This window comes from Heterodontus francisci, chromosome 40 (genome assembly GCF_036365525.1).
Source record: "Heterodontus francisci isolate sHetFra1 chromosome 40, sHetFra1.hap1, whole genome shotgun sequence".
NCBI classification, from domain to species: Eukaryota; Metazoa; Chordata; class Chondrichthyes; order Heterodontiformes; family Heterodontidae; genus Heterodontus; species Heterodontus francisci.
The window spans coordinates 32,852,700-32,879,605 of NC_090410.1; the positions used below are offsets into that span (position 1 = coordinate 32,852,700).

At 45.9% G+C, this 26,906-nt stretch overlaps 1 protein-coding gene across 1 annotated transcript in view; it reads right to left on the bottom strand.

Annotated features, from left to right (window-relative positions):
- Positions 1 to 26,549, bottom strand: part of LOC137353188 (probable G-protein coupled receptor 139) — a 28,489-nt gene extending 1,940 nt beyond the window's left edge. The window contains exons 1-3 of the mRNA XM_068019236.1: positions 26,475 to 26,549; positions 8,766 to 9,214; positions 8,384 to 8,483 (exon numbers count right to left, since the gene is read on the bottom strand). Of these exons, the coding sequence (XP_067875337.1) occupies positions 8,384 to 8,483; positions 8,766 to 9,214; positions 26,475 to 26,496 (571 nt within the window). The 5' untranslated portion in view covers positions 26,497 to 26,549. The remainder of the gene's footprint in view (positions 1 to 8,383; positions 8,484 to 8,765; positions 9,215 to 26,474) is intronic.
- Positions 26,550 to 26,906: the final 357 nt, after the last annotated feature.

Below are 26,906 nucleotides of genomic sequence, written 5' to 3' on the forward strand. Positions count from 1 at the left end.
ACTTTCCCCTTAGAATTAGCACAGCGTTTAATGTCCTTTAAAATTTATAATCCCTAGTTGACTGAAAATACCATGCTATTGACTGGAAAAGATTAGATCGATAAGAATGGAACCAGGTGAGTTCAGTCCCAACCAGCTGGACAACAGTGGAGAGACATTGGAGGAGTCCGGTGTGTTCAAAAGTGTCAAAGGGTGCAAGCAGATCGAGAAGGACGAGGAGGGATAGTTTACCATTGTCACAGTCACATGGGATGTTTTTGTGATGTTGATAAGTTCCATTTTGTTACTGTGCAAGAGGAGGAATCCTGATTGGTTGGATTCAAACATGGCGTTCCGAGAAAGACAGGCACGGATTTGGGAGGTGACAAAACTTTCAAAGACTTTGGAGAGGAAAGGGAGTTTGGAAATGGGGTGGCAGTTTGCAAAGAAGGAGGGGGCAAGACTTGTGTTTTTGAGGAGAGGGTTGACGATGGCAGATTTAGAGGAGAGACAGAGATAGAACCTGAAGAGAAGGAACTGTTAACAATGTCAGCTAACATGGGGAGTAGGAGGGGAAGTTGGGTGATCAGCAGCTTAGTGGGAATAGATTTGAAGGAAAACAGGTGGGCCCCATCTTCAAGATGAGCTCAGTGAGGGCATGACGGGAGCTAGGATAGACATGAGAGAAAGATGTGAGATCAGAGTTATGAGGGGGGAAGCTGCAGACCAAGTTTGGGCCAGTGGAATTGGTAGAGGCATCTGATCGGATCGTTTCATCTTAGTGACAAAGAAATCCATGAGCTCCTCACACTTTGTTCCAGTCCTACTCAGGCCCCCACCCCCAACTCTTTTTCCGGTACATTGATGACTGTATCGGTGCCGTTTCCTGCTCCCGCCCCGAACTAGAAAACTTTATCAACTTTGCTTCCAATTTCCACCCTTCTCTCACCTTTACATGGTCCATCTCTGACACTTCCCTTCCCTTCCTCGACTTCTCTGTCTCCATCTCTGGGGATAGGTTGTCTACCAATATCCATTATAATCCCACTGACTCCCACAGCTACCTCGACTACACTTCTTCACACCCTACCTCCTGTAAGGACTCCATTCCATTCTCCCAGTTTCTCCGTCTCCGACGCATCTGCTCTGATGATGCTACCTTCCATGACGGTGCTTCTGATATGACCTCCTTTTTCCTCAACCGTGGATTTCCCCCCACTGTGGTTGACAGGGCCCTCAACCGTGTCCGACCCATTCCCCGCACCTCTACCCTCACCCCTTCCCCTCCCTCCCAGAACCGTGACAGGGTTCCCCTTGTCCTCACTTTTCATCCCACCAGTCTCCATATCCAAAGGATCATCCTCCGCCATTTTCGCCACCTCCATCGTCTTCCCCTCCCTTCCCCTGTCAGCATTCCGAAGAGATCGTTCCCTCCGCGACACCCTGGTCCACTCCTCCATTACCCCCACCACCTCGTCCCCGTCCCAGGGCCCCTTCCCTTGCAATCGCAGGAGGTGTAATACCTGCCCATTTACCTCCTCTCTCCTCACTATCCCAGGCCCCAAACACTCCTTTCAGGTGAAGCAGCGATTTACTTGTACTTCTTTCAATGTAGTATACTGTATTCGCTGCTCACAGTGTGGTCTCCTCTACATTGGGGAGACCAAGCGCAGACTGGGTGACCGCTTTGCGGAACATCTCCGCTCAGTCCGCAAGCAGGACCCTGAGCTTCCGGTTGCTTGCCATTTCAACACTCCCCCCTGCTCTCATGCTCACATCTCTGTCCTGGGATTGCTGCAGTGTTCCAGTGAACATCAACGCAAGCTCGAGGAACAGCATCTCATCTACCGATTAGGCACACTACAGCCTGCCGGACTGAACATTGAGTTCAATAATTTCAGAGCATGACAGCCCCCCACTTTACTTTCATTTTTAGTCATTTTTTGTTATTTTTTTTTTCCTTTTTTTTGCATTCCTTTTTACATTTTTTACAATCTTTTTTTGCATTTATTTCATTTCATCTTAGTTTGTTCAGTTTGCTTACCCACTGTTTTTTTCAGGTTGTTTTTCTTCAGGTTTGCACTTGCTGATGTTCAATATTCAGTATATTCACACCTAATCTGTACTAATGCTTTGTCTTTCAACACACCATTAACATATTGTTTGCCTTTGCTCCGTGACCTTTTGGTCAGCTATGTGGCCTGGTCCAATCTGCACCTTCTCCTTTGTTATCTCTTGCCCAACCCCCACCTCACTTGTTTATAATCTGTGACTTTTCTAATATTTGTCAGTTCCGAAGAAGAGTCACTGACCCGAAACGTTAACTCTGCTTCTCTTTCCACAGATGCTGCCAGACCTGCTGAGTGAATCCAGCATTTCTTGTTTTAGCTCCTCACACTTACTGTTGGAGATGAGGGTGGAGAGACAGTGGTGTGAAGTTTAAGAAGCCGGTGTGCGGTAGAGAAAAGAAGACAGAGGTTATCTTCTCATTGCAGGATGATCCAGGAATAGTGAGCAGTTTCAGCAAATGAGAACAGTACCCAATAGAGCTTTATGTGACCTGGCCGTGTTGCTAAACAAGTTGTCTGTCATATCCTATCAATTCTGCATCCCTCGGAATTATGGGAGCTGAGATAAGGGCTATACCAGGGGAAATGACCAGAGTGAGAGAGAGCAATGGATTTATTTGGAGCGAGGTTTTCAAAGATTGATGTGAGGGTGCAGTTGAGCAAATCGGTAGCTGTGGAAATGTTATGGAAAATGAAGTGAATTTGGGATGGTCCTTTTTCCGGGGCAGATACAGAAGGAGGTAGGGTTGGGGTGTAGGAGGGGGATGTGGGTGGAGAATGATACAAGGAGGTGATCAGAGATGGCCTTATCTGTGATTGAATTGAGACCATGGAAGATGGTATGGTCAAGGTTGCAGCCATGAAGATGATTTGGGAAGTTTTTGGAGAGAGAGATTTAAGGAAGATTGGAGGGCAATGAACTCAGTGGAGGGAGAGAATGATGAGTTGAGATGGAGATTGAAATCACCGAGAATGAGATGTCATTCAATGCAGAGGCTGAGGGAGTAAAGCAATGAAGATATCTCAGTGAGAATGAGGATTTTGATTGAGAGGTGAGAGGGGTGGAGCAACGGGAGTTGGTGAAAGGAGAAGAAAGTGCAAGAGGAGGAGGGGGTCAGGCCAAGGTGTGATCTGGTGAAAAGTGCCACACTGCCACCACGTCAATCTCTATGGGGATTGTGGTGGAAGGTATAGCTAGGTGGGGAGGCTTCATTTAGAGTCATTGAGTTATACAGCACAGAAACAGGCCCATCGGCCCATTTTGTCTGTGCCAGCCATTAAGCACCTATCTATTCTAATCCCATTTTCCATCACGTGGCCCATAGACTGATATGCTTTTGCATTTCAAGTGATCTTTGTAAATATTTTAGTTTAGTTTTGTTTAGTTTAGGGATACAGCACTGAAACAGGCCCTTTGGCCCACCGAGTCTGTGCTGATCATCAACCACCCATTCATACTAATCCTACACTAATTCCATATTCCTACCACATCCCCACCTGTCCCTATATTTCCCTACCACCTACCTACACCAGGGGCAATTTATAATGGCCAATTAACCTATCAACCAGCAAGTCTTCTGGCCCGGAGGAAACCCACGCAGACGCAGGGAGAACTTGCAAACTCCACACAGGCAGTACCCAGTATTGAACCTGGGTCACTGGAGCTGTGAGGCTGCGGTGCTAACCACTGCGCCACTGTGAGGGTTCCTGCCTCTACCACCTCTTCAGGCAGTGTGTTCCAGATTCCAACCACCCTCTGGGTGAGAAAAGTTTTCCCCTCTAAACCTCCTGCTCCTAACTTAAATCTTTGCCTCTTGGTTATTGATCCCTCCGCTAAGGGAAGAAGTTTCTTTCCATCTATCCTTTCAATGCCCCTCATAATTTTGTATACCTCAATCAGGTCGCCCCTCAGCTTTCCCTGTTCTAAGGGAAACAACCCTAGCCTATCCAGTCACTCTTCATAGCTGAAATGCTCCAGCCCAAGCAACATCCTGCTCAATCTCCTCTGCAACCTCTCCAGTGCAACCACATCCTTCCTATAGTGTGGCAACCAGAAGTGTACCCAGTACTGCAGCTGTGGCCTAACTAACGCTTTATACAGCTCCATCATAACCTCCCTGCTCTGAACCTCTCTGCCTCAGCTAATAAAGAGAAGTATCCCATATGCCTTCCTCACCACCTTATCTACCTGTGCTGCTGCCTTCAGTGATCTATAGACAAGTGCACCAAGGTCCCTCTGACCCCTCTGTACTTCCTGGGGTCCTACCATCCGTTGTATGTTCCCTTGCCTTGTTAGTTCCCCAAAAATGCATCACCTCACACTTCTCAGGATTAAATTCCATTTGCCACTGTTCCAGCCATCTTACCAGCCCATCTATATCGTCCTGTAACCTAAGGCTTTCCTCCTTACTATTTACGACACCACCAATTTTCGTGTCATCTGCAAACTTACTGAACATACTTCCTATATTCATGGCTAAATCATTAATGTACACTGCAAACAGCAAGGGTCCCAGCACCGATTCCTGTGGTACACCACTGGTCACAGGCTTCCATTGCAAAAACAATCCTGGAACATTACCCTCTGCCTCCTGCCACGAAGCCAATTTTGGATCCAATTTGCCAAATTACCCTGGATCCCATGGGTTCTTACCTTCTTAACTAATCTCCCATGCGGAACTTATCAAATGCCTTACTGAAGTGCATGTAGACTACGGCCTTACCCTCATCTACACATCAAGTCACATCCTCAAAAAATGCAATTAAGTTTGTTAGACACAATTTCCCCTGACAAAGCCATGCTGACTAGCCCTGATTAATCCGTGCCTTTCCAAGTGGAGATTAATCCTGTCCCTCAGAATTTTTCCAATAGTTTCCCTACCACTGATGTTAGACTCACTGCCCTTTAATTACCTGGTTTGGCCCTGCTTCCCTCCTTGAATAATGGTACCACATTCGCTGTCCTCCAATCCTCTGGTACGTCTCTTATGGCCAGAGAGGATTTGAAAATTTGTGTCAGAGCCCCTGCTATCTCCTCCCTAGCTTCACATAACAGCCTGGGATACATCTTATCTGGGCCTGGGGATTTATCCAGTTTTAAGCCTGCTAAAACATCTCATACTTCCTCTCTTTCAATGCTGATTTGTTTAAGTATATCACAATCCCCCTCCCTGCTCTCTACACCTACATCATTCTTCTCCATAGTGAACACCAGGGGGTGTGTTTGGCCAGGATGTCAATGAAATCATCCACAATAACGTCATGGATGGAAAGGGCCTTGATATTTTGGTGGGAGATGTGTAGCGGGATGGTGAGAGCTTATCCACTGGCTGAGTCTATAGTGGGAGGGTTGAGTTGGATGATAAAGATATTGAATGATTAGCCCTCAGCGGGTGCACTGGGTGGGAAATTCAGTGAATGATTCGAATGGGTCAATTGGGATTGTTGCTAGACAGGGGCGAGAGTAACAGGGTAGTTGTTATGGGGGAATTTAACTTTCCAAATATCGACTGGAAATACTATAGTTCGAGTCCTTTAGATGGGTCAGTTTTTGTCCAGTGTGTGCAGGAGGGTTATCTGACACAGTATGTGGACAGGCCAACCAGGGGCGATGCCACATTGGATTTGGTAATAGGTAATGAACCCGGCCAGGTGTTAGATTTAGATGTGGGTGAGCACTTTGGTGATAGTGATCACAATTCGGTTAGGTTTACCTTAGCGATGGGCAGGGACAGGTATATACCGCAGGGCAAAAATTATAGATGGGGGAAAGGAAATTATGATGCGATTAGGCAAGATTTAGGATGCGTAGGATGGGGAAGGAAACTGCAGGGGATGGGAACAATCGAAATGTGGAGCTTATTCAAGGAGCAGCTACTGCGTGTCCTTGATAAGTATGTACCTGTCAGGCAGGGAGGAAGTTGTCGAGCGAGGGAGCCGTGGTTTACTAAAGAAGTTGAAGCGCTTGTCAAGAGGAAGAAGAAGGCTTATGTTAGGATGAGACGTGAAGGCTCAGTTAGGGCGCTTGAGAGTTACAAGCTAGCCAGGAAGGATCTAAAGGGAGAGCTAAGACGAGCAAGGAGAGGACACGAGAAGTCATTGGCGGATAGAATCAGGGAAAACCCTAAGGCTTTCTATAGGTATATCAGGAATAAAAGAATGACTAGAGTTAGATTAGGGCCAATCAAGGATAGTAGTGGGAAGTTGTGTGTGGAATCAGAGGAGGTAGGGGAAGCGTTAAATGAATATTTTGCATCAGTATTTACAGTAGTGAAAGAAAATGTTGTCGAGGAGAATACTGAGATTCAGGCGACTGGGCTAGATGGGATTGAGGTTCACAAGGCGGAGGTGTTATCTATTTTGGAAAGTGTGAAAATAGATAAGTCCCCTGGGCCAGATGGGATTTATCCTAGGATTCTCTGGGAAGCTAGGGAGGAGATTGCAGAGCCTTTGTCCTTGATCTTTATGTTGTCATTGTTGACAGGACTAGTGCCGGAAGACTGGAGGATAGCAAATGTTGTCCTCTTGTTCAAGAAGGGGAGTAGAGACAGCCCTGGTAATTATAGACCTGTGAGCCTTACTTCGGTTGTGGGTAAAATGTTGGAAAAGGTTATAAGAGACAGGATTTATAATCATCTTGAAAAGAATAAGTTCATTAGCGATAGTCAGCACGGTTTTGTGAAGGGTAGGTCGTGCCTCACAAACCTTATTGAGTTTTTCGAGAAGGTGACCAAACAGGTGGATGAAGGTAAAGCAGTGGATGTGGTGTATATGGATTTCAGTAAGGCGCTTGATAAGGTTCCCCATGGGAGGCAATTGCAGAAAATACGGAAGTATGGGGTTGAAGGTGATTTAGAGCTTTGGATCAGAAATTGGCTAGCTGAAAGAAGACAGAGGGTGGTGGTTGATGGCAAATGTTCATCCTGGAGTTTAGTTACTAGTGGTGTACCGCAAGGATCTGTTTTGGGGCCACTGCTGTTTGTCATTTTTATAAATGACCTGGAAGAGGGTGTCGAAGGGTGGGTTAGTAAATTTGCGGATGACACTAAGGTCGGTGGAGTTGTGGATAGTGCCGAAGGATGTTGTAGGGGTACAGAGGGACATAGATAGGCTGCAGAGCTGGGCTGAGAGATGGCAAATGGAATTTAATGCGGAAAAGTGTGAGGTGATTCACTTTGGAAGGAGTAACAGGAATGCAGAGTACTGGGCTAATGGGAAGATTCTTGGTCGTGTAAATGAACAGAGAGATCTTGGTGTCCAGGTGCATAAATCCCTGAAGGTTGCTACCCAGGTTAATAGGGCTGTTAAGAAGGCATATGGTGTGTTAGCTTTTATCAGTAGGGGGATCGAGTTTCGGAGCCACGAGGTCATGCTGCAGCTGTACAAAACTCTGGTGAGACCGCTCCTGGAGTATTGCGTGCAGTTCTGGTCACTGCATTATAAGAAGGATGTGGAAGCTATGGAAAGGGTGCAGAGGAGATTTACTAGGATGTTGCCTGGTATGCAGGGAAGGTCTTACGAGGAAAGGCTGAGGGACTTGAGGTTGTTTTCGTTGGAGAGAAGGAGGAGGAGAGGTGACTTAATAGAGACATATAAGATAATCAGAGGGTTAGATAGGGTGGATAGTGAAAGTCTTTTTCCTCGGATGGTGATGGCAAAAACAAGGGGACATCGCTTTAAGTTGAGGGGTGATAGATATAGGACAGATGTCAGCGGCAGTTTCTTTACTCAGAGAGTAGTAGGGGCGTGGAACGCCCTGCCTGCAACAGTAGTAGACTCGCCAACTTTAAGGGCATTTAAGTGGTCATTGGATAGACATATGGATGAAAATGGAATAGTGTAGGTCAGATGGTTTCACAGGTCGGCGCAACATCGAGGGCCGAAGGGCCTGTACTGCGCTGTAAGGTTCCAATTCTAATTCTAATTCTAATTCTAATGAGCGATCGCCGAGTACCTCGATGTCCACTGTGGAGGATGCTGAGAGAGATAAAGTGGGAAGCTGTAGGTTTATCCAATAAAACAGAGACATGGGGAGTGATCAGGGGACATGTTGCATATTAGTTTAATTTTATTCCATATGTATGATTAGCGTAAAGGAATTTCTGCATCTGGCAGTTGTTCTACTTTTACAAAAGGTACCTTAAATTAAATGCAAGCTCAATCAAATCATCTCAGTTTGTCTTTAAAACAATTTGATTACAGAGACTGAGTGGAGAGAGGCTGGGTTCACATGTGTTCTATATGCAAAAATGTTCCATTTTCCTCATTATTTGAAATCTTAGAAAGTACAGTGAAGGGATATTTCACCCCATTCTTCAGTTCCTCTCTAAACTTACTCGGGGTCACAGCGTAAATAAAAGTGTTTGTGCAGCAACTCAGGAGCTGAAGCATAACCGCAAGGTGATTGACAATGGGTGACATGTCTTTTGAAGCATTCTGGTACAGCAGATTAATTCTAACAGACATCATATTCACCAGTAGCAGAACCCATAGAAGGATAAAATTCCCCGATATCATAAAAAGTGAAGTGATTGATTTTCTTCTGTTAACTGTTTCTGGATCACTGTGACTCTCCTCACTGACCCGGTCCCGAAGTCTCTTGCGAATTCTGATGGTCACTAGAATGTGTCTGACAGTTAAAATATTGAGCATCAGAATCAGAATAAATGGTACACACGGGGTGAAAATATAATGTCGAAATTCAATTGCTGCCCATACTGGTGAAAGCAGAACACTCCAGGGAAGAATGCAGAACCAGGGGGCTCGAAAACGGGTATCGCTGCTTGAAAGCATAAAGTACCAGAAAATATTCTTTAAATAGAACAACACAGACATTGTTCCAATAATCACAGCTGCCGATTTCTCGGTACAATATTTAGTTTTCAGTTTCTGGCAGCAAATGGCCACAAATCGATCAAAGGTGAAAGCGACAGTGAACCAGACAGAACAGTCCATTGCTGCATAAAGTAGGACAGCGTGGATATTACACAATGGAATATCAAACAGAAATCGAAACATTCTACGATAACTAATGGGAATCTGCCTCAGTATCAGATCGAAGATAATGACCAGTAGATCTGCCGCTGCCATGGCCACCAAGTAACGAGTGACACATTTGGAGAGACCACACTTTCCCCGAGATAGGCTCACAATCATCACTAAGTTAACTGTAAGGAAGAGGAAAAACAGGAACATTATACATCAGGATGGGAGCAGGAATATCAATATGGTGGATCCACGGGTATAATAAATTGAAAGCTCACTATTTAACACGATGGAATACCATGTATTTGAAATTTATGATAAAAATAAGGCTTCGCACCAACTATCAGTAATGATTTGAGAAGTTCATATCTGAAGAGTTCAATAAATAAACACAAAAACAAAATGCTTATGTTCATTTATAAATGTGCATTGTTAAAATATGGTCTCCCTTGGTGCGCAGAGAGTAAACACACTGGTGCCTTGCAAAACCAAAGAGATCAATTCTCAGCCTGATCAGTCACAATAGGAATCAGTTCGCAGGGGATATGATGGGGCAATTACCAGGGTCCCTCTCCTGATCAGTGACCCTTGGACATGCTGAGGTTTTAATTCCCCCGGCATCTGCTGCTGATCCATGTCCGAGGGATATGATGCAGTTTGGGTTCCTGTTTCAGATCCTTCACATTTAAGCTCTGGCACAACCCCAATCGACCTGATTTTGTGAATTAAGATTCAGCCTTTTGATGATTTGGTAAATTTGGATCTCAAATTCATTATTGTCTTAAGTTTTTAATATATATTGTGAATAGTTGAGGCCTCAGAACAGGTCATCTCGGCACATTGCTGGTCACTTCCTTCCAATACAAGTACATTCTGATTATCCAAACTCTCTATGTTCTACTGCAGAACCAATCTTCTAACCAGGTCAATCATTTGCCTTCAATTCCAGGAGCTTTATTTTTAACTGATAATCTCTGCCGTGGAATCATTTCGACTGCCTTCATTCATAGCTATTCCAAAAAAAAACTCAAGTGATAAGTTTAGCACTTCTAAAGTGTGCTTTTTGTAAAATTAGTGTAATTTATTAAGGGCTTTAGATTGTAGTGGGTCATTTTTGGAGTGGAACAAGGCCCCGAGTGTAATTAGTATTTTTTAAAGGGAGTAACTGATTAATCTAAAGTAAGTCATGGCAGGAGAGCTCACACCGGTGATATGTGGGAAATCAGGGACGATTCCAGTGTCCCTGACGACCATGTGTGCAGGAAGTGTATCCAGCTGCAGCTCCTGGCTACATGCATTACGGAGCTGGAGCTGCGAGTGGATTCACTGTGGAGCATCCGCAATGCCGAGGGCATCGTGGATTGCATGTTTAACGAGGTGGTCACACTGCAGGTAATGGCCGTACAAGCAGTAAAGGGATGGGTGATCACCAGATGGAGTAGTAGGTGCAGGCAGGTAGTGCAGGGGTCCCCTGTGGCCATCCCCCTCTCAAACAGATATATCACTTTGGATACTGCTCTGGTGGGGGTGGGTGCATGGCATCCCTGGGAAGGCAGCAACAGCCAAGCTCGTGGCACCATGGATGGCTGCTGCACAGGCGAGGTGGAAGAAGAGGGGCAGGGCTGTCGTGATAGGGGATTCAATCGTAAGGGGAACAGACAGGCATTTATGTGGCCGCAAATGAGACTCCAGGATGGCATGTTGCCTCCCTGGTGCTAGGGTCAAGGATGTCTCGGAGTGGCTGCAGGATATTCTGAAGGGGGAGGGTGAACAGCCAGTGGTGGTGGTACATATTGGCATCAACAACACAGGTAGTAACAGGGATGAGGTCTTGCAAGATGAATTTAGGGAGTTAGGAGCTAAATTAAAAAGCAGGACCTCAAAGGTAGTAATCTCAGAATTACTTCCTGTACCACATGCAGGTGAGTATAGGAACAGGAGAATAGACCAGATGAATGCATGGCTGGAGAAATGGTGCAGGAGGGAGGGATTTAGATTCCTGGGACATCGGGACCAGTTCTGGGGAAGGTGGGACTTGCACAAGTGGGATGTGTTACACCCAGGCAGGACCAGAACCAATGTCCTCGCGGTGGCGTTTGCTCGTGCTGTTGGGGAGGATTTAAACTAGAATGGCAGGGGGATGGAAACCTGAGTGCGGAGGCTGAGGAGGAAACAAGGATGGAAAGGAAAGACAGAAAACTAAAAAGCAGAAGTGGAAAACATAGAAATCAAGGGCAAGACACAAATAGGGCCACAGTGCAAAAAAATGCTCAGGTGACTAAGAATGTTAAAAGACAAGCCTAAAGGTATTGTGTCTCAATGCGCTGAGTATTTGCAATAATGTAGGTGAATTAAGTGCGCAAATAGATGTAAATGGATACAATATAGTTGCGAATACGGAGACATGGTTGCAGGGTGACCAAGGATAGGAACTGAACATCGAGGGATATTCAATATTTGGGAAGGTCAGGCAAAAAAGGAAAGGAGGTGGTGTAGCATAATTAGTAAAAGAGAAGATCAATACAATAGTGAGGAAGGATATTAGCTCAGAGAATCCTGATGTGGAATCTGGATGGGTGGAGCTAAGAAACACCAAGGGGCAGAAAACGTTGGTGGGGGTTGTTTTCAGACCACCAAACAGCAATGGTGATGTAGAGGATGGCATGAAACAGGAAATTAGAGGAGCATGCAACAAGGGTGCAACTGTATTTATGGATGACTTTCATTTCCAGACAGATTGGGCAAACCAAATGAACAATAATGCTGTAGAGGAGGAATTCCTGGAGTGTGTACGTGATGGTCACTTGGACCAAAGGTTGAGCAACCTACGAGAGAACAGGCCATCCTAGAGTGATATTGTGTATTGAGAAAGGATTAGTTAACAATCTTGTTGTGCGGGGTCCCTGGGGGAAGAGCGACTATAACATGAGAGAATTCTTCATTTAGATGGAGAGTGACAGAGTTGATTCTGAGACTAAGGTCCTGAATCTAAATAAAGGAAATTATGATGGTATGAGACACGACACGAGTTGGGTCTGATAGTTTGGGGAACGCTACTTAAAGGGTTGACAGTGGACAGGCAATGGCTAGCATTTAAAGAGCGCATGGATGAATTACAACAATTGTTCATTCCTGTTTGGCGCAAAAATAAAACAGGAAGGCACAGTGGCGCAGTGGTTAGCACCGCAGCCTCACAGCTCCAGGGACCCGGGTTCGATTCCGGGTACTGCCTGTGTGGAGTTTGCAAGTTCTCCCTGTGTCTACGTGGGTTTCCTCTGGGTGCTCTGGTTTCCTCCCACAAGCCAAAAGACTTGCAGGTTGATAGGTAAATTGGCCGTTATAAATTGTCACTAATATAGGTAGGTGGTAGGGAAATATAGGGACAGGTGGGGATGTTTGGTAGGAATATGGGATTAGTGTAGGATTAGTATAAATGGGTGGTTGATGTTCGGCATAGACTCGGTGGGCCGCAGGGCCTGTTTCAGTGCTGTATCTCTAAAAAAAAAAGAAGGGTGGCTCATCCGTGGCTTACAAAAGAAATTCGGGATAGTATTAGATCCAAGGAGGAGAAATATAAAATGGCGAGAACAAGCAGCAAACCTGAAGATTGGGAGCAGTTTCGAATTCAGCAAAGGCGACAAAGGGATTGATTAAAAAGGGGAAAATAGCATCAGAGAATAAGCTTGCAGAGAACATAAAAACTGACTGTAAAAGCTTCTATATGTGAAGAGAAAAATAGTGAAGACAAATGTGGGTCCCTGACAGTCAGAAACGGGGGAATTTATGACGGGCAACAAATAAACGGCAGAACAATTAAATACATTCTTTGGGTCTGTTTTCAAAAAGGACACAAATTACTTCCCAGAATTGTTGGGGAACATAGGGTCCAGTGAGAAGGAGGAACTATATGAAATCAGTATTAGTAGGGAAATGGTGTTAGGGAAATGAATGGGATTGAAGGCCGAAAAATCCCCAGGGCCTGATAATCTGCATTCCAGAGTATTTAGGGAAGTGACCCTTGAAATAGTAGAAGCATTGCTGGTCATTTTTCAAAATTCTGTAGACTCTGAAACAGTTCCAATGGATTGGACGGTACCTAATGTAACCTCACTATTTAAAAAAGGAGGCAGAGAGAAAACAGGGAATCATAGACCAGTTAGCCTGACATCAGTAGTGGGGGAAATGCCAAAGTCCATTATATAAGATGTAATAGCAGAGCACTTGGAAAGCAATGAAAGGATCGGACAAAGTCAACATGGATTTACGAAAGGGAAATCATGCTTCACAAATCTACTGGAATTTTTTAAGGATGTAACTAATAGAATAGATAAGGGAGAACCAGTGGATGTAGTGTATTTGGACTTTCAGAAGGCTTTCGATAAGGTCCCACATAGGAGATTAACATGCAAAATTAAATCACATGGGATTGGGGGTCGGGTACTGAAATGGAGAGAGAACTGTTTGGAAGACAGGAAACAAACGGTAGGAATAAATGGGTCTTTTTCCGAGTGGGAGGCAGTGACTAGTGGGGTAGCGCAGGGATCGGTGCTAGGCCCCCAGCTATTCACAATATATATTAATGAAATGGATGAGGGAATTAAATGTAATATATCCAAGTTTGCAGATGACACAAAGCTGGATGGGAGTGTGAGCTGTGAGGAGGATGCAGAGAAGCTCCAGTGTGATTTGGACAGGTTGAGTGAATGGGCAAATACATGGAAGATGCAGTATGATGTGGATAAATGTGAGGTTATCCACTTTGGTGGCAAAAGCAGAAAGGCAGATTATTATCTGGATGGCAATAGATTGGGAAAGCGGAAGGTGCAGCGAGACCTGGGTGTCCTTGTGCACCAGTCGCTGAAAGTAAGCATGCAGGTGCAGCAGGCAGTTAAGAAGGCAAATGATATGTTGGCCTTCACAGCGAAAGGATTCGAGTACAGGAGCAAGGATGTCTTGCTGCAATGATACAAGGTGTTGGTGACACCACATCTGGAGCATTGTGTGCAGTTTTGGTCTCCTTATCTGCGGAAGGACGTTCTTGCTATGGAGGGAGTGCAGCGAAGGTTCACCAGACTGATTCCTGGGATTGACGTATGAAGAGAGATTGGGTTGATTAGGCTTGTATCCGCTGGCGTTTAGAAGAATGAGGGAGGATCTCATAGAAACCTGCAAAATTTTAACAGGACTGGACAGACTAGATGCAGGAAGGATGTTCCCGATAGTGGGGGAGTCCAGGATGAGGGGTCACAATCTAAGGATAAGGGATAAGCCATTTCGGACTGGGATGACGGGGGATTTCTTCACCCAGAGAGTGGTGAACCTGTGGAATTCTCTACCACAGAAAGCAGAGGCCAAATCATGAAATATATTCAAGAAAGAGTTCGATATAGTTCTTCAGGCTAAAGGAATCAAGGGATAAGGGGAGAAAGCGGGAACAGAGTACTGAGTTTTGACAATCAGCCATCATTGCATTGAATGGCGCTGCAGGCTCGAAGGGCCCGAATGGCCTACTCCTGCTCGTAGTTTCTATGTTGTCACCATTTGAATTATCTCCTCAAAAAAATCAGTTAGATTTGTTAGATTTTACCTATTCGTTAAAAATTCCATGCCGTTTCTTCCCAATTTTCTCAAATTGCTCTTAATGCTCAGTTACTCTGTCCTTCATTTCTGTAGTGGCAAACGAGACTCCAGGATGGCATGTTGTCTCCCTGGTGCTCGGGTCAAGGATGTCTCAGAGCGGCTGCAGGGCATTCTGAAAGGGGAGGGTGAGCAGCCAGAGGTCGTGGTTCAGATTGGTACTAATGACATAGGCATGAAAAGAGATGAGGTCCTGCAAAGTGAATATAGGGAGTTAGGCAGAAGGTTAAAAAGCAGGAGATCTGGGGTTGTAATCTCGGGATTACTCACTGTGTCACGTGCTAATGAGGGTAGGAATAGGAGGATTAGGCAAATGAATGCATGCTGAAGAGCTGGTGTAGGCAGGAGAGCTTCAGCTACTTGGATCATTGGGATCACTTCTGGTGCCGTGTGACATGTACAAGAAGGACGAGTTGCATCTAAACTGGAGGGGGACCAATATCCTTGCGGGGAGGTTTGCGAGCACTACTCGGGAGGGTTTAAACTGGTCTTGCAGTGGGGTGGGACCCAAAGGAGTAGTCTCTCAGATGAGATAGTTGAGGCAAATGTAGAGGTTGAAGCAAGCAAGTCCAGTAGGCAGGCCGGGAAGAGGCAGGACAGGGAGCGTGGAAGGTCTGGTAGGCTGAACAGCATTTACTTTAATGCAAGAAGAATTCCAGGTAAGGCAGATGAACTCAGAGCATGGATTGATACATGGGATTGTGATATTATAGCTATTACAGAAACGTGGTTGAGGGATGGGCAGCTCAATGTTCCGGGGAACCGATCTTTCCGGTGTGACAGAGGTGGAGGTAAGAGAGGAGGGGGAGTTGCACTATTGATTAGGGAGGACATCACGGCAGTACGTAGAGAGGATATTCCGGGGGGAATGTCCAGCGAGGCCATATGGGTAGAACTTAGTAATAAGAAAGGGTTGATCACTTTGATGGGATTATACTATAGGCCCCCCAATAGTCAGAGGGAAGTGGAGGAGCATATATGGAGTGAAATCACAGGTAGGTGTAGGAATTATAGGGTTGTAATAGTAGGTGATTTTAACTTCCCTAATATTGACGGGGACTGCCTTAGTGCTAAGGGATCAGATGGGGAAGAATTTGTTAAGTGTGTCCAGGATAGTTTTCTGAAGCAGCGGCTAAAGAAGGGGCTATACTCGACCGCCTCTCAGGAAATGAGGATGGGCAGGTGGTTGATGTGTCAGTGGGGGAGCATTTTGAACCAGTGACCATAACTCTATTAGCTTCAAGATAGTTATGGAAAAGGATAGGACTGGTCCTCAGGTTGAAGTCCTAAATTGGGGGAAGGCTAATTTCGATGGCATCAGACAGGAACTCTCAAAAGTTGAATGGGAGAGGCTGTTTGCAGGTAAAGGGATGTCTGGCAAGTGGGAGGCTTTTAATCGTGAGATAGGAGGAGTTCAGGGCCGGCATATTCATGTTAGATAGAAGGGCAAGACTGGCAAGTTTAGGGAACCTTGTTTGACGAGAGATATTGAGGGTCTGGTCAGGGCAAAGAAGGAGGCATATGTCAGGTATAGGCAGCTGGGATCGAGCGAGTCCCTCGAGGAGTATCGGGGATGTAGGACTAAACTTAAGAAGGAAATTAGGATGGCAAAAAGGGGCCATGAGGTTTTCCTGGCTGCAGAGATAAAGGAGAATCCTAAAAGATTCTGTAAGTATATTAAGAGTAAAAGGGTAGCTCGGGAGAGAGTAGGTCCCCTGAAGGACCAGTGTGGCAATTTATATGTGGAGCCACGGGAAATGGGCGAGTTCTCAAATGAATATTTCTCATGCGTATTTACCGTGGAGAAGGTCATGGAAGCTGATGCGTTCAAGGGAGGGAACACCAACATCCTGGAGCATATCAACATTACAAAGGAGGAGGTGTTGGAGGTTTTGAAGTGCATTAAGGTGGATAAATCCACAGGGCCTGACCAGGTGTATCCTAGGATGCCATGGGAAGCAAGTGAGGAGATTGCTGGGGTCCTGGCAGAGATTTTTGTATCATCGTTAGCTACGAGTGAGGTACCGGAAGACTGGAGGATAGCTAATGTTGTGCCTTTATTTAATAAGGGCAGCAGGGATAAGCCAGGGAACTGCAGGCCGGTGAGCCTTATATCAATGGTGAGAAAGTTATTGGAAGGGATTCTGAGAGACAGGATTTATATGCATCTGGAAAGGCATGGTCTGATTAGGGATAGTCAGCATGGCTTTGGTGCGTGGGAAATCATGTCTCATGAATTTGATTGAGTTTTTCGAGGAGGTGACCAAGAGGGTTGATGAGGGCAGGGCGATAGACGTTGTCTACATGGACATTAGCAAGGCCTTTGACAAGGTCCCGCATGGTAGGCTGGTCCAGAAGGTTCGAACACATGGGATCCAGGGTGAGCTGGCAAATTGGATAGAAAATTGGCTTGGTGATAGGAGGCAGAGGGTGGTAGTGGAGGGTTGTTTTTCAGATTGGAGGCGGGTGACCAGTGCTGTGCCGCAGGGACCGGTGCTGGGCCCTCTGTTGTTTGTCATATATATTAATGACTTGGATGTGAATGTAAGGGGCATGATTTGTAAGTTTGCAGATGACACCAAAATTGGTGGCATAGTAGACAGTGAAGAAGGTTGTCTCAGGTTACAACAGGATATTGATCGACTGGGAAAGTGGGCAAGGGAGTGGCAAATGGAATTTAATGCAGGCAAGTGTGAAGTGATGTATTTTGGGAAGTTAAACCAGGGCAGGATATATACAGTGAATGGCAGGTCCCGGGGGAGTGCTCTTGAGCAGAGAGACCTTGGGGTGCAAGTACATAGTTCCCTGAAAGTGGCAACAAGGGGAGACAGGGTGGTGAAGAAGGCATATGGCATGCTTGCCTTCATCGGCCGAGGCACTGAGTACAAGAGTTGGGATGTCATGTTACAGTTGTACATAACGCTGTTTCGGCTGCATTTGGAGTCCTGTGTGCAGTTCTGGTCGCCACAGTACAGGAAAGCTGTGATTAAGCGAGAGAGGGTGCAGAAAAGATTCACAAGGATGTTGCCTGGTTTGGAGGGCTTGAGTTATAAATTTAGATTGGATAGGCTGGGTTTGTTTTCCCAGGAGTGAAGGAGGCTCAGAGGGGACATGATGGAGGTATATAAAATTCTGAGAGGCATAGATAGGGCAGATAGCCAGAGTCTGTTTCTCATGGTAGGGGTGACTGAAACTAGAGGGCATAGATTTTAGGTGAGAGGGAGGAGCTTTAAAGGGGATCAAAGGGGTAAATGTTTGACACAAAGAATAGTGGGTATCTGGAATGAGCTGCCTGAGGAGGTGGTGAAGGCAGGAACAATAGCGACATTTAAGAGACATCTGGACAGGTACTTGAATGAGAAAGGCATAGAGGGATATGGAATTAATGCAGGCAGGTGGGATTAGTATAGATAGGTATTCTGGTCGGCATCGACGCGGTGGGCCGAAGGGCCTGTTTCTATGCTTTACGACTCTATGACTATTATTGTTTTCTATTATACTTCTCTTGCTTCTGTTAATGTTAGTGACTTCCAGTCCTTGATTCATTGTGGAATGTGAGCTCTTTTATCCATTTGCTCTACTGTGAAGACTGACACAAAGCAATTATGAAACAAGCCTGGAATTTCCTTCCTTTCATTGTCTTTCACATCAGCTTTTTTCAGCTTTTACTTATCTTTTTTTTTACCGTTTTTGTTGTTCTTCATCTTTCTGACTGTTTCCTCGACCTACTCTATTCTTTAAATTTTTGTGTGTTCTTTCCTTTAGCTTTATGTTGTCTGTGACCTCTTTTGTCGACCATTGTGACCCTGGCTCCTGCTCCTGATCAGTGACACTGGGATACAGGGCAAAATTTAGTGCAGCCATTTGGAGCGGGCATGGAGGTGGTGGTGGGGGAGTGGGGGGGTAGAATAGTATTGGACAAGTCTCCCCTGAAATCTGACATTGTGACATTGGTTCTGGATCTAGTCAGTGTGGGGAAAGCATCAAGGCAGCATCACCGCCCCGATGCAACAGGAATGTACAACATGTTGTTTCAATGCATTTGCCTGTAATTTTTATGATTCAATGTGTGGCTTGGGATTAAATGGACCATGGATGGCCCTGACTGGCCTTCAGGACACAGGCCAAGACGGGGACTCTGTGCCGCAATGGATAGGCAGCCATGATCAGCACTGCACAGGGGATGAAGGGGGAGTGGAGCCCATTGCTAACCTACAGTGCTGTGCACTCTGCATGGTGGGGCAGAGTCTCGGGTGTTGAGCATGGGTTGGCACGGTGTCAGGTGATCTGCAAGAGGGTGCTGGGTATTGGATGTTCAGCAAGTGGATGGTGGGTGTTGGTGGCCTGCAAGTGGGGCTTGGTTTTGGGTGGCAGTATAGGGTGCCCAAACTACTGGGTGAGAGGGTCGGCTACCATCAAGGGTGGGCACTGAGGCCCATTAGGCAGTCTGCCAGGAGAAGTAGCAAAGGGAAAACTGCCAAAGCAGCGGCGTCTCTGCAAGGACAGCACTCTGGAGGTCTACATATCACCTGGCCTGGGTCTCATACACCCTGTCTTTTTGGACCCCTGTGTTATGATGAAGTGCCTCCGATGGAAGGAGGGCCAAGAAGCAGCTTCACCTGCCTGTGAAGCTCCACGAAGAGAGCAGGAGCAGCCGACGATGCCAAGAAGGACTAACCTGCGCTAGAGAGTGTACTGCAATCGAGTCAGCAACCTCCCAATGACCAAGCGGCATTGTCAGTGACGACTACGACTCTCCAGGGAGGCAGGCACCACCTTATGCACACTCTTGTCAGACGAGTTACGACCTGTGGGATTTGGTGGGCAGCTTTTGCATCTCGGATTGAAAATCACCGCCACACTTAACTTTTACTCATCTGGATCATTCTCCAAGGCTCCACTGGGGACATCTCCCAGGCAATATCCCACCACTACATCAAGGAGGGGACCAATGTCCTGTTCAAGAGAGCCAGTGACTGTGCGGGTTACTGAACCACCCTGACAGTCAGGCAGAGAGATCTATTGGATTCAAAGACATTGCTGGATTCCCTCAGGTACAAAGTGTGATCGACTGCACACATGTGGTCATTAAGGCTCCAACTGACCAGCCAGCCTCCTCCTTCAACAGGAAAAGCTTCCATTTGATCAACATTCAACTGGTCTGTGACCACCGAAAACAGATCTTTCAGGTGTGTGCCCACTTCCCGAAAAGCACCCACGATGCCTACATATTTCAACAGTCACAGGTACCACAGCTTTTCAGGCCCTTGCTCACCTTCAGGGATGGATTCTAGGGGACAAGAGCGACCCATTCAAGATATAGATTTTCAGCGCCTGTGAGGAAACCTCACACTGCAGCAGAGGAGAGGTACAACAGTTACCACCGCTCCACCCGAGTGACCACCGAGCAGCTCCTTGGGCTGCTGAAGATGAGATTCCTTTGCCTGGATCGATCTGGTGGAGCCCTGCAGTATGTCCCAGTGAGGGTCTCGTGTATCGTGGTGGTCTGCTGTGCTCTGCACATTCCAGCAGTGAGGAGGAGGGAGGCCTTGCATGACGAGGCCACGTGAACGCAATTCCTCCACTGACGAAGAGGAGGGTGATGGACAGGCAGCACTGGATGTTGAACCCCTTGCACTGGAGGCCAGGAACATTGAGCAACGCATCAAGGAGGCAAGAGACAATCTCATACTTACCCAGTTCCAGCCACCATGATGGTCACTCACAGAGAAAACAATAAAGACTGACCTCAATGCATGTAGTCTGTCACCTCCTTTCCATTGGTGTTCCGTGCCTTGTGCCCAGCTGAAACACACACTAGAGCCCATGGGAGATCATATTTAAATGAGGCTGTGCTTACATTGGCATTTCACTGAGGGGGAAGGGGGAAGTCAGCAGCTCACAATTAGGGAATGATAGAATAATCACTTTTACACAATGAATGTTCATGACTTGAACAAAAGAACTTTATCTGAAGCATCACATGTCAGATATCAAACACCCGTGAACTCCCATGTGAGTCGAGGTGCTTTGCTTGTTACGATTGCGAGTGCTTCGACGAGGCGGGAACCATCGCCAGCAGCTGGGCTGGAGACAGGCTGCTGATCAGGCTGCCCCTTGGCCTGTGATGACTTTAGTAGCCGTCCTCTGGTTACCTGAGGCCTGGAAGGTCCCGGCTGCTCCAATCCCGAGCTGACCTGAGCCCACCCCGACTCGACCCGACCCGAGCCTGACCCAACTTCTGTTTACTTACCTCCCAACATGGAACCACCACGAAGCTGCCGCGCATGCGTGATGATGTCTTGGTGACGTCACTCACTCACTGCGCAGACTCAGGTTCGTCCCAGATTTCCAGCTCAGGTAAGTTTTTTATTTTTAATACTTACCGGCACAGCACTGACCCTCCGTGTCTGGCCCGACCTGACTCGCCTTGGTCTCGGCCCAACCCGACCCGACCCGAACCCAAAAGCCAGAGCCTGAAGATGAGCCCTACCCGACCAGAACCCGACACATGTTGTCGGGTCCCGTCAGGTTCTGGTCGGGTCGCAGGCCTCTAACCCACAATACTCCGACTGTCAGAGATCACGACTGTCCCAGCCTCAGCCAGCTGCTCAGGCACCAGATTGTGACCCTGATTCTAAAATCGAGCAGAAACCCAATGAGGTGAAATTATCTGCACTGGTGGAAGGTGCCGGAGATTCATCGGACAGTGCATCCTGTGACTGTGGATCCTCCTCTGAAGTGGAATGATGTCCTCCTCCTAGTAGAATCTCCTGTGAACACCGACCTGCAAAACATGTGCGGTTCAGCATGAGCAGATCGTGTCATAGCAACCATGTGTGATGGGGTCTCTAGAAGTGATCTGTATGTTGATGGAAGACAATCCTCACTCTTTAGTGAGGAGACTCCAATCTAACCATCCGTTATTGAACGGCCGCCCTGGGACCCATTAGTTCAAGTGCCTCCTCCTCAGCCTTGGAGAGAGGTCTAATGTCTGGGATGCCTCCGCCAGTCAGTGATGTCTCCCTCCTATTATGGGCCCTCTTGTCCTGTAAGTGGAAAGAGGGAGGTAGTCATACTTCACAGAGAGATCGACATGACAGTTCTGCTCATGGCATCACCTCGCCCCCTCCTGGAGTATCCTGTATAGCTCACCCTCCCATCAGCTCTCGGGGGAGTTAATGGGGGTGAGCTGTGAAAGAGGGTGGTCTGTGGCCGACATTCAGCCATGCATCTGTCAGGATGAGGTGATGCTTAACCCCACTTGCCAGCGCTTCTGTGGTGCCTCCCTCCCTATGTCCCACTTTATAAGAACATAAGAGATGGGAGCAGGAGGAGGCCATTCGTCCCCTAAAACCTGCTCCGACATTTAACAAGATCTGATGGTCACATTCACTCCACTTTCCTGCTGCCCCCCCATAACTCCTGACTCCCTTGGAGATCAAAGATCTGTCTAACGCAGCCGTGAATATATTCAATGACCCAGCATCCACTGCTCTCTTGGGAAGAGAATTCCAAAAGATTAGTGACCCTCTGACAAATGAAATTCCTTCACATCTCTGTCTTATGAGAGAAACCCCTTATTTTTAAACTGTGCCTCCTAGTTCTAGATTTTCCCACAAGGGGAAATTTCCTTTCAGCATCTGACCTGACAAGCCTCCTCTGAATCTTGTATGTTTTAATAAGGTCAACTGTCAGTTGTCTAAACTCCAATGAGTATTTGCCCAACCTGCTCAACCTTTCCTCATAAGACAAGTCCTTCATCCCAGAAATCAGTGAGGTGAACCTTCTCTGAACTGCCTCCAGTGCAAGTATATCCCTCCTTATCTCGGGAGACCAATATTGTATGCAGTACTCTACCTGCTGTCTCATCAATGCCCTGTACAGTTGTAGTAAGAGTTTCATACTTTTATACTCAGCCCCCCTTGCAAAAAATCCAACATACCATTTGCCTTCCTCATTACTTGCTGTACCTGCTTGTTACGTTCTTGTGATTCATGTACAAGGAACCCCATTTCCCTCTGCACTGCAGCATTCTGCAGTCTCTCTTCCGTTCAATAATATTCTGCTTTTCTATTCTTCCTGCCAAAGTGGACAACCTCACGATTTTCCACATTTCGTCAGTGGGTTCATAGATTCCAGCCCAAATACTTCACAATGATGACACTACAGTTATTGATTCTGTGTGTAATATTTGGACTAATATGAGTTCAGGCAAGGTATCACATCTCTGCTTATGGAGTCATAAATCAATTTGTGATTGTATAAAATACTTCACCATTGGTCCAAGAATGCAGAATACAATTGCCAGTCAGTTATACATGGTTGACAAATAATATGCCAAGTCCTGGTTTGGCCTGAGCTCTTTAGTGGAATATGGGAGTACTAACAAGGCAAGGGAATATACAATGGATGGTAGGACCCTAGGAAGTACAAAGGGTCAGAGAGACCTTGGTGTACTTGTCCATAGATCACTGAAGGCAGCAGCAAAGATAGATAAGGTGGTTAGGAAGGCATACGGGGTACTTGCCTTTATTAGCTGAAGCATAGAATATAAGAGAAAGGAAGTTATGATGGAGCCGTATAAAACACTAGTTAGGCCACAGCTGGAGTACTGTGTACAGTTCTGGGCTCCACACTATAGGAAGGATATGATTGCACTGGAGAGGGTGCAGTGGAGATTCACCAGGATGCTGCCTGGGCTGGAGCATTTCAGCTATGAAGAGAGACTGGGTAGGCCAGGGCCTATCTGCCCTTAGAGCAGAGAAGGCTGAGGGGGGAACCTGATTGAAGTATACAACATTATGAGGGGCATTGATAGGATAGATAAGAAGAAACCTTTCCCTTAGCGGAGGGGTCAATAACCAAGGGGCATAGATTTAAGGTAAGGGGCAGGTGGTTCAGAGGGGATTTGACAAAAAATGTTTTCATCCAGATGGTGGTTGGAATCTTGAACACACTGCCTGAAGTGTGACCAAGGCAGGAACCCTCACAACATTTAAGAAGTATGTAGATGAGCACTTGAAATGCCATAGTGTACAAGGCTAAGGGCCAAGTGCTGGAAAATGGGATTCGAATAGATAGGTGCTTGATGGCTAGCACAGACACAATGAGCCGAAGGGCCTGTTACTGTGCTGTATAACTCTATGACTCTATGGCTAAAGATGATAGCTACTTTACATTAGACGTTTCAATAAATACCAGTGGTATGGGGGTTAAGAAAGATGAACAAATCAGTTACAGTACATATGTTACTGTACTAAACGTTATCCAAAACCATTTCCTTATGTTCTCAAACAACATGATGGGAAGCTTGAGTGTGCGGCAACAAAACGTCTGCAATCAGGCTCCGTAAACTCAGGATGCTTTTTCACCCAGGATGGGCCCGTGTGTCAATAACAAGGTTGTCAAACACAAGACACTCAAACCCAGGACATCAAGTGGTGCACACGAATATACGTTATGAAACTGTACCGGTTCCACTGATTTCACAAGTATGGCATTTCCTCAGGGGCGATGTGATAATGATTAAGTTGACTGGGTTTAAGTAGTGCTTGAATAAGGACAGGATTGTTTCTATAAATATACCGCTGGGATGTATTGGGAGGCAGAGAGAGAGAGTATAATATTCTCTCACACTTTTGCCAGAAAGGGCCCATTATGGATTGGAGGCAGGAGGAGCTGATGATGGGGCTACGTGAAACATATTAGATATAGAAAATCAATATTATGATCAAGGCAAATTAAAGGATTATTTTAAAGTGTTAGTGAGAAGTTTAAAAGTCTCAGCTGAATAGTTAAACGTTTGGGTTGTTGAATCATAAATAAGAAATCACTCAGTGATTTCTTCATCCTCAGGGTGGGACTGTAAGATCACCTAGTTTTATATAAATACATACATGGGATTTGGATTTGTTTTAATCTGATATGATTAAACGTGTTGGTTTCTTTTCACTTATAGACAGCTTGTAGATTTGTACTGCAACTAGAAATAATGAAAAGGTTAATGTTGTTCATTGTCAGGATGCTTTACAGTTTAATGTGTGAGGGCACAATTTAGCTGATGCTGTTGGATATTTTTGACAAAACTGTAAAATGTGTGTTTCGTGTTTCTTTACTTCTTTATGTAGCCACATTGTGGAACGAGATGACCAGGGCAGTCTTGAGACAAGATGTGAAACAACAGGAGAGGATGAGAAACAAGTTTCCATCTGTTGTTTAGTAGGAAATACCTCATTTCTGGGTGTCTTTTTCACAATAAGATTTGTCATGCCATAATGAATCAGCAATAAATAGTTTTGTGAGCAGCAGCCTATCAGAATCTTCAGCTTTTACTGTCATGTCCAGAATTTAAGCATAAGGGACCATTCTTACAAATAAAATAGGAAATGCAGGAGGATTTGTTGCAACAAAAGTTTATTAAGTATGTGAAACTGATTGCAGACATGACTGGTATAACAAGAAAAATCAATATGTTTCAATAAGGAACTAAACAATTGCTTGTGAGCAAATGGGATTTGAGGCGATTGGAAATGTAGCAACAGAATTCTGTGGATGTGTGGACTAGATATATTGAAGGTTGTCTCCTTCCATAACTAGTTACTGTGTGACTATGTTGTTGTGTTACATAACTGCCATATTGAAGACAATCATTAAGTTTGATTTGGTCCCTGATGCCAGGGACTGGAACTTTGCCCTTTCCAGACTGGAGGATGGAATTCATACCTTGGTTACTGTAACTATTAACTCCACCTGTTACCTACTGGTGAAAAATAGCTGACAGTCTGTCTCTGGCTCAAAAATGTCCATAAACTTGTCCAGAGCCAGTGTCACCAGTAATGTAACTTTATGCTATTGTTATGTGAGTAATGAAATAGGCAGCATCGTTTTGGATGAGCTAAATTTTATGGAGCTAGAATGTGGGAGACCAATGCGAGTGCATTGGAATAGTCAAGCCTCGAGTTACTAAAGACATGAATGAGGATTTCAGCAGTAGATGAGCTGAGTCAGTGGCAAAGTCAGGTGATGTGATGGAGGTGGAAATAGGCGGTGTTAGTGATGTTGAAGATATGAGGTCAGAAACTTACTTTGGGGTCAAATATGGCACCGAGGTTGTGAACAGTCTGGATCAGTCTCAGAAGGATACAGGGAGAGTAACTAGGGAATGGATTCTGTACCAGTGAACTGAGGACAATCTTCCCAGTATTTAATTGGAGGAAATGTCTGCTCATCCAACACTGGATGTCGGTCAAGCAGTCTGACAATATAGAGACAGTGGAGGAGTTGCGAGAGGTGGTGGTCAGGTAGAGCTGGGTATCGTCAGTGTACATGTGAAAATTAATGATGTGCTTTCAGATGATGCCACTAAGGGGCAGCATGCAGTTGAGAAATAATAGGGGACAAGGATAGATCCTCGGAGGATACAATAGGTAACGATGTGGGCGTGGGAAAAGAAACCATTGCAAGTGATTCTCTGGCAACGATGAGATAGATAAGAATGGAACCAGGCGAGTGCAGTCCCAACCAGCTGGACAACAGTGGAGAGGCAGCAGATCAGATGGTTTCATCTTAGTGACAAAGAATTCTCTCAACTCCTCACACTTACGGCTCAATTTTACCAGCCCCTTGACATCGTGGTTCGTGGGTGGAGGTGGGCCCATAAAATACTTGTGGGAGAGGCCTGCCATGACCCGTGATGGTGAGAAGGCCCTGTTGTATTTTACCGGTGGCAGAGAGGTCTCCGTGCACCCACCCCTCCCCCCGCCGCGTTGCAAAATGTATTCAAATAAATGTAAATAAACCTACCTAGACCAGGTGGCTCTCCCATGCCAATATTCCCGCCAGTGGCCGGATATCCTGTGCCTTCGGATCCCCATTTGGAGAACCGAGGCGAGACACTGGTGGGGAGGGGGGAGGAGTGTAATTCTCAGGGCGGGAGGGGGAGAAGCTGTGGGAACAGTCTTTTGATTGGTCGGGTGATGGTGAGAAGGGATTAAGGTTTAAAATTAATAAAGGTCGGGGGGAAAGGTCAGAGTCTGCATCAAAGCTTTTTTTCGGAGACAATGGACATTTAATAAATTGATTCTTCCATGGGGATGCAGGTGAGGGGAGTGAAAATGTGATTAAATGTGTAAGTTTAATTTTGAACTTTTGTTCCTTTTAAAAATGCAAATGTTAGTGAAGGGCTCGAAGCCCTTTAAAAATGGCACCAGCACTTGTGCGGTGCAGCCGGACGCC